General features: G+C 66.1%; 1 protein-coding gene across 2 annotated transcripts; it reads right to left on the bottom strand.

Annotated features, from left to right (window-relative positions):
• Window positions 1-1,905: 1,905 nt before the first annotated feature.
• On the bottom strand, window positions 1,906-3,888 carry DLX2 (distal-less homeobox 2). 2 transcript variants are annotated; one of them, XM_068948611.1, is made up of 3 exons: window positions 3,477-3,888; window positions 3,150-3,337; window positions 1,906-2,969 (listed from the first exon to the last, which is right to left on the bottom strand). In XM_068948611.1, exons 1-3 carry the CDS (start codon window positions 3,811-3,813, stop codon window positions 2,667-2,669), a joined length of 828 nt encoding a protein of 275 aa, XP_068804712.1. In that variant the 5' UTR covers window positions 3,814-3,888; the 3' UTR covers window positions 1,906-2,666. The 2 variants fall into 2 exon arrangements, with proteins under 2 accessions (XP_068804712.1, XP_068804713.1); XM_068948612.1 differs by having other exon boundaries at window positions 3,150-3,334.
• Window positions 3,889-7,580: the final 3,692 nt, after the last annotated feature.

Below are 7,580 nucleotides of genomic sequence, written 5' to 3'. Positions count from 1 at the left end.
GGGCTCTGCGGCTCGGGAGGGGGTTTGCAGCCATAAAACGCTGTGCCCCCCCCGCTCCCCCCCCCCCAGGTGCGGGCAGCCGCGGAGCTAGCAAAGCAGTAGGAGAAGGAAAGCGGGAGGGGGCAGAGGGAGGTCCGTGTGCTCCTGTCGGGGCGGGAGCTCCGCGCGGCTCGGCGAGCTCTCGCCCCGACGGCGGGCACGGCCGCACCGCCGCCGCGCCAGGGCTGCAGCCGCGCTCCTGGGAGAGGAGAAACGCGGGGCGCCGGGACAGGGGCTGGGACGGGCTCGGGTTAACGACGAGGAGAGCCTGGAAGAGCGGCGGGGGGGCGGCCCCAAGCCCAGACCCAGCTCGGGTCCGCTTGCAGCTCGGCCGAGAGGTTTAGCACAACTTTTCCCCTGCCACCTCCCCCCACCCGGGGGCCAGCGGAGACGCTGCGCGCTGCGGAAGCAGCGCTCCGCGCAAGCCGGCCGCGGGCGGGAACACCGCCGCGGCCCGTGACACGCGTGTCCCGCCGCCACGCGAGGCCGCCGCGGCGTCCGCAAGCTGAGGAGCTCTGCGGCGCCGGGTCGGGCCGGCTCTGGGCCGGGCCCCTCGGCTGCCGGCGGCGGGGGGAGCAGGGAGGCGGCGCGACCGGGCCGCTGCGCGCCCCCCGGCAGCCCGGGCTCTCTCCGCGCCCGCGCCCCGTGGAGCGGCCGCCGCGGGGGGCGAGGGCGCTGCGGCCCCCTTTGTCTGCCCCGCTGCCTCCCCGCTCCTCCTTTGCAGCCGTCTCTCTCTCTCTCTCTCGTCCTGGTTTTCTTTCTTTCTTTCTTGCCTGTTCCTCACTCCTCCTCCGCCTCTTCTGCCCCCTCCCCTTCTCCCCCAAGGGTTTTCCGAGGCTCCCAGGAGCAATCTGCCCCTTCCAGGCGCTGCGACTGCGGCGTGTCTGCGGGGCCAGCCCACCCCTGCGCCTTCCCTGGCCCCGCCCGGGCTCCCTCAGGCCGCGGCCTGTTGGCAGAGCCCCGCGGGGCTGCACAGCCCCTGCCCCCGGCGAGCAGCCTTGCGCCTCTTCGGGCATCGTGTCTGGAGCGGGCTCCGCCGCGCCAGCCGGGCTGCTCCTCTCCGCCGGCCCCCGGGCTGGCGGGAGCCTCGGCGCGGCCAGGGGCCGCCTTTCACCCCCCTTTCCTTCTTCCGGCCTTCAGGACCTGCAGGGATTCAGCCTGGAAGGGGGCTCACCGCGGAGGGTCCATCCCGGAGGGGTTCACCCTTGAACGACACATGCCAGGGAGGTGCAGCCCCGCTTCATAGTGGAGAGACATGGTACCGCCAAGGCTGGAGGGGTCCCGCAGGGCGGCCTGGGGACAGGGACAGCCACCGGCTCCGGGCCGAGCCAAGGGGAAGCTCCCCCGCCCCCCCGGGCCGTCTGCTTTCCCTGAAACCCCGCGTTTTGCGTGCAGCCGGCGGTGGTTGAAACTGCGCCGGGCCCAGCCCTGTCCTAAAGCCCTGGCGCACGTCTGGGCTCTCGCTTTGGCACCGGGGTGGGGGGGGGGTGTGTGTGCGCGCCGGGGTGGGCTAGCAGCGCCGCGCCGCCGGGGCCGGGAGCGGGAGCGGCGCTGAGCCGGCAGGAGACAGTCCCGGGCTAAATGTCGCTGGCGCCAGCAGCGGGGGGGCGGCTCGGCGCTGCCGGAGGCTGCGCTCAGTGATTCATGGCCTCGCCGAGACTGGCAGGGGCGAGATTTTATTGCAGACGGGAAAGGAGCGGGGGGAGGAGGGGGAGGTCGCCGGCTTGCCGCAGCGGTAGCTATGGATGGGAAGGGGAGAAGAGGCAGCCCCCCCCCCCCGGTGAGCTTGACGCACCAAGCCCCCTCTCCCCAAAGAAACTCAGCGCGGGCAGCATGGAAACAATAATTTATTTAAATAATCTCTGCTTATTGTAAAAGAAACATTAAAGAGTGTTTAAGTCTTCCATAATAAATAACCAAAAATACCCTTTTTTTGTTTTGTTTTGTTTCACGGCTCTAAACATCAAAGTGTGCAGGGGCAGGATCAGGAGCTCTGTTTTGCTGCCGGCGGCGGGGGGGGGGCGGAGGGGGGCGCGCCGCAACTCTGCGCCCGCCCCGGGGAGGCCCCGGCGGGCCGCGAAACACCCCCGGGAGCAACCGGCGGCCGGAGCCTTCCCCAGGGAGCCAGCGGCCTCCGTCCGCGACCGCTCCCTCTCGCAGGACGCTTTCGTACCCGGCTAAAAAAGATAACTTAAACACGGGAGGCTCTTATGTTTAATCTACATATAAAAATTATTTATCTTTTTTATCATTTTATTATTTTTAATCCCCAACATCAAAATGAGGTCATCCGCAAAGGCACCTATCAACTTTAAAAAAATAAAAAATAAAATTAACCAAAGTTCTGCACCGGTGATTTGATGAGAAAGACGGGGCGGGGGGGGGGGGAGGAGGGAGGGGAGGCGTTTGCCTGGCAGCGCGACTACCCCGGCTGCGGGGGGGCGCACCTCTCCCGGCCGCGGGCGCCCGGGGGCCGCGGAGCCGCGGCGGCGCGGCGGGACGGGACGGGACAGGGCGCGGAGCGGTGCTCGGCGCCGGGAGCGAGGCTTCACCAAAACACCAGTGCTGCACCTCGGTGCCCCGGCGCTGCCGGGCGCGCTGCCCGCGGGCTCAAGTCTCTGCGGCGCCTAGAAGAGGGGGGCGCCGGTGCCGCCGTGGTGGTGCGGGGGCTGCGGCGGCTGCGGGAGCGGGGCCGCCGTCGGCGGGTACCACGAGTAGTTACCGAGGAAGGCGGCGGCGGCGGCGGGGCTGGGGCTGGCGGTGCCCGCGCCGCCCGCCGTGCGCGGGTGCGGAGCGAAGTCCCAGGCGGGGGGCGAGGCGGGGGGCGGCGAGGCGCTGCGGCGCGGCGGCGGCGGCGGCTCCGAGGGGATCTCGCCGCTCTTCCACATCTTCTTGAACTTGGAGCGGCGGTTCTGGAACCAGATCTTCACCTGCCGCGGACACCGCCGTCAGGCCACCAAGCCCCGTCGGGGCCACAGCGACTCGCGACCACCCGCCCCCCGGGGGACGTCGGAGCCGGGAGCCGCTGGCCCGGCCCCCTCCCCCGCCCGCCTCCCGCAGGCGCCCCGCCGGGGCGGGCCGTGGCCGGGGCCCGGCGCCGGGAGCCCTACCTGGGTCTGGGTGAGGCCGAGGGACGCCGCCAGCTCCGCTCTCTCGGGCAGGGCGAGGTACTGGGTTTTCTGGAAGCGCCTCTGCAGCGCGGCCAGCTGGAAGCTGGAGTAGATGGTCCGGGGCTTCCGCACTTTCTTCGGCTTCCCGTTCACTATGCGGATCTCCGGCTCGCAGTCTTCCTTCTCTGCTACGGCAGAAACCGCCGCCCCGGTGAGGTGAGGCGCCCGCCGGCGGAGCAGCACCGCCCGCCCCGTCGGGGCTGCCGGCCGGGCACCACCGCCCGCCCCGCCCGGCTCCCCCGCGCCGCCCCCGGCGCTGCGACGTACCGGAGTCGTTGTTGGCCGGGGAGGCCCTGGAGCCGTAGGGCCCGTAGGAGCCGTACGCGCCCGCGTAGCCCAGGTCGTAGCCAGCCTTGGCGGAGTAGGGGGCGGTGCCGCCGCCGCCGCCCGCGCCCGCGTAGGGGTAGGAGCCCACGGAGCCGTAGGGCGGCGCGCCCGCCGCGCCGTGCTGCTGGTTGGTGTAGTAGCTGCTGTCGGTGGCGGTGGACACGGGCAGCGTGGGGGACTCCTGCGGCTTGTGCAGGCCGCCGTGCGGCTGGTAGCTGCCGGCGGAGATGTGCGCGGCGTGCATGTCCGGCGCCAGGCTCTCAAACACCCCGGTCATCCCGCCGGCGCAGCCCCGCGGCCGCCCCGGCGGGGGAGGGGAGGGGATGGGAGGGGAGGGGAGAGGGCAGCGCCGCGCCGGGCCGCGCCGCTCCGCTCAGCGCCGAGCCCGCGCCTCCATGCTCGCTCCGCGCCCGCGCAGCCGGGCAGGGCAGCAGCGCTCCCGCCGCCGCCAGCGGCACGGGCTCTGCGCCGCCGCGCGCGCCCCGCGCGCCTTTAACACCGGTCACGTGGGCGCGCCGCACGTCACCTAGCAACAGCCAATCGGGCGCCCGGGCGCGCTGCCTGCCCCGCGGGGCGCCCGCGACGGGGCGACGGGCGACGGGCGGCGGGCGGCGGCGGTGGCGCCCGCCCCGTCGCACCGCGCCCCCGGCGCCGCTCCCCGGCCCGGCCCGGCCCCGGTGCCGCCGCCTGCCCCGCTCGCGCCGCACCCCTCCGCGCCGCCGCCCCTGTGCGTAGCGGCCGGCGCGGTCCGACGGGGCGGACAGGTCTCAGCCCCGCCGCAGCCGGTGCCGCCGGGAGGGCGCGGCGCTCCGGCTCGGCTGGCGGGGCCGTGCTTCGGCGTCCCTCCCGGCTGGCCTGGACCCTGGGGCGGGGGGGGACCCGTCGGGGGCACGCTGCACCCGCCCGCCGCGCCCGGGCGGCACCGCGGGGTGGGGGTGTCCGCTCTCGGGCAAAACCCCGCAAGGTTGCATGGGGGGACGTGCCGGCAGCCTCCTGCGCGCACACGCGCGCACATGACTGCCTTTTACAAGCAGCTACGGAAGGCATCTAGGGGCCGTCCCAGGTGCCCGGCAGCGCCACGTCCTGGCCCGCCGCCCCCGCCGCCCGCCAGCCCCTCTCTTCCCGGAGGGCCGCTCGCGATCCCCCTGCCCCGGGCTGCTCCGGAGCCACAGCGGGGCGGCCTCGCCGTCGGGCCGGCGCCGCGCTGCCCTCGGCCGCCCCCTGGCGGCGCAGCGCGGCGGCGCCCACGGGCGAGGGCGGGCGTGGGCGCAGCCCCGCGGCAGCTGGGGACGTCGGCCGGGAGCAAGAGCTGGGAAGCGCAGAGCAGCGGTTCCCCAGGCTCTTCTGCCGGGTAGTTTGGGTGTACTCTTCCCGCGGGACTTCCGGCGGGGCGCGGAGCAGCGCAAAGCCGCTTGCCAGAAAGCCTTGTTTTTTCCCTTAGGGGGCACTGCCTAATGCAAACGGGTGCCTGCCTCGGCCCGGCCCGGGCCGCGCGGAGCGGCCGCGCACCCCCGCGGCGGGCGGGAGCGGCCACGGGGAAAAACCGCTCGGCAGCGGCGCTGTTTGCGGCGCGCGCGCCCCCGCGCGGCCCCTGCCGCGCCGCCCGCCTGCCCGCGGGTGCGGAGCGCGGCGCAGCGGCGTGCGGAGGGGCCGCGCGAGGTGGCGGCCGGCGGGCCTCGGCGTGCCCGCTTGCGCAGACGTGCTGGCGCTCTCCTGCGGAGACGGTGCTTTATCCGACCCGCCGTCTAAGATTACCGCTCTCCCGGGCTGCGGCCTTGTAAGACTCTTTCTGTCCGTCGTTGGATGGGGGCCGGCGGTCGCAAGCAGCCGGGCTGGGCCGGGAGAGGGAGGCAGCATGCAGTGGCCATCCGCAGGGATGAGGGCAGTCAGCCGCTCCCCGTTAGTCCCGTTCTGAAGCTTGCAAGAGAGTTAAAAAAAAAAAAAAAAGCTACAAAGGTGAAAGCAAGTGTCATGTTATATTGCCCCTTTCTGGGGGGTTAATGCCACGGACTTTCTCGGAATTTCTTTGTCTTGTTACGTGGCAAAACGCCCCTTTTTAGGAATCAAAACATGAAATACTTTAGTTACAAGTACGTATCTAGTCGCATGCGTGTGCATGGTGCTTTGCAGAAGAGGGGAAGGGCCCAGCTGCGTGCACGTTGGCTTGTATGAGCAGCCTCCTGCTGCAAGCTGCTCCTCACGAACTGGCGCCGGGCGCCCCTCGGGAGCCTCTCGGGGTGGTGCCTGCTGCTTGTCGCCTGTGCGGAGGGGGGACCCCGCTCCCGCGGTCACCACTGGAGGCCGGTGGCTGGTCCTGCAGGTCTGATTTTATGATTTCTCATTTAGCTCCACTTTGCTCGCTCTCACGGGCCTTTAGAGAAGGGCTTGTGTAGAGAAGGGGCTTGGCTCCCGGAGGCCCCGAGGGTGAGGGGGGACGCGGTGCAGGGAGGCAGGCAGCAGGAAGGAAGGAGGGAGGGTTATACTGAGTAAGAGACCACTTGCTAGCAGGGATGTTAAAAAACCACACTCCTCTGAACTGGCCTTGCTATTAGCAATGAGTTTAAATAATAGTGGCGTTAGGTGGCCCATATTTATGCGCTTTCCTGTTCTCGTGTGGAGTTCGTCATTTTAATTCTACTTTTTTGCTGCTGCTTTGGGAATTGCGAATGTTGCTGGGATGGGTAACTAGGCCCCAGGAGGACAGGGGGTTGAGGTAAAACTCGGAGGAGAGAAGGAGCGTCCTCTGTACCTGCCGTAGCTGCCCAGCACACACACAAGGGCTGGCTGGTTTGGGCCTCACGGCTCACGTGCTGTTATGTGTGTCCTGTGAGAAGGAGTGCTTGGATGATCCAAAATATGCATCTTGCAGAGGTTAGTCGTTCAGTTGCACGTGGGATAAAGACGTTTGCCTTTTCGTTGCAGAGAAGCTCGGTGTTCAGAAGTCTGGGTTGTGAGATTTGTGAAAATAGTGCAGCATTCGTTGCCAGAGGCTGCAAAACAATTGGGCTGGTTTTGTAGTTGTTGACTTTTCTGGCTTAGAAGCGTCCACATGCTGTTAAAACTGTGGGCATGTTCTGTTTATCAAATATGCTAAGCTCACTGTGTGCCAGCGCAAGAAAGTACCATTGATCTTTAAAATCAGCATCTCTCCAGCTGATCAGTTTGCAGTCATTAAAAACCACTTTTTTTTTTTTTACAGGCCAGCTGTAGATGACTCATAGAAATGGCTACAGTACCTCCTGCCTGGTATGTTTTGTTTTATTTTATTTTTATTATTTCTGTGGTTCTCTTCCAGACATCATGTGAGAAAAATGTTTGTGAAGGGTAGCACTTCAAGGCTGATGTCCTCAGTCGTTATATATGGAAGAGATTTAGCCGAGGGATCAACAGAACAAGTTGTCCCTTGATGTCTTATCTCAAGTCTGACTTGAGGCGGACCACGCTCAGCATTAAGAAAGAGGTTCATTTTTAATTCTCTGTAGTTGTGATCATTATTTTATCCCTTATGATCCAACACCTCACTGAACCATTTCACTTACTTCCATGGGAATGGGCTGTTTATTTCCCACAATGTTGCAAACAAGTAACTGGACTGTACTTTCCGCTGTGGTGACACGTTAACCAGTTCGCGTTTATTTTCATGACTGCGGGAAGTGTTTTCCAATGGATCTGTAGTGATACGAGGCATGGTATGGTCCGGAGCATCGATCTTCAAAACAGAAGGGATGTTTAAATCACGTGCTGCATGAAGCCGTGAGGAGGGTTTGTGCTCGCATTGTGCCTATGAGATCTAGTATTGCACGCTGGAGTAATGGTACCAGTTAAATCTTCCTTCTCTGAGGGATTAAGCATATCAGCTTTAACAACTTGCATGAGTCTTTTCAACGCCCATCCAGAAGCTTCCTACCTGCTGTGCTTAGTTTCAGAATCCAGCGTTATCATTTCCTCTCTAAAAACTGTTTATTGTCTCATCCATCTGCGTGTCAGAGCACTTCGTTCAAACATCACAAAACTCTTGTGGGCAGACTTTGCCCCTTTGCCTGG

Source organism: Struthio camelus, chromosome 6, assembly GCF_040807025.1.
Source record: "Struthio camelus isolate bStrCam1 chromosome 6, bStrCam1.hap1, whole genome shotgun sequence".
NCBI lineage: Eukaryota > Metazoa > Chordata > Aves > Struthioniformes > Struthionidae > Struthio > Struthio camelus.
Note: the sequence above shows the minus strand (reverse complement) of the source record. Positions and strands in the feature narration are given on the sequence as shown.

Excerpts from the sequence above, each read along its gene's own strand:
- DLX2 (XM_068948611.1), bottom strand. The coding sequence starts at position 3,813 with ATGACCGGGGTGTTTGAGAGCCTGGCGCCGGACATGCACGCCGCGCAC. Across the intron at positions 3,338-3,476 it reads CCCGGCCAACAACGACTCCG|CAGAGAAGGAAGACTGCGAG; the intron begins GTACGTCGCAGC and ends TTTCTGCCGTAG. Across the intron at positions 2,970-3,149 it reads TCGGCCTCACCCAGACCCAG|GTGAAGATCTGGTTCCAGAA; the intron begins GTAGGGCTCCCG and ends TGTCCGCGGCAG.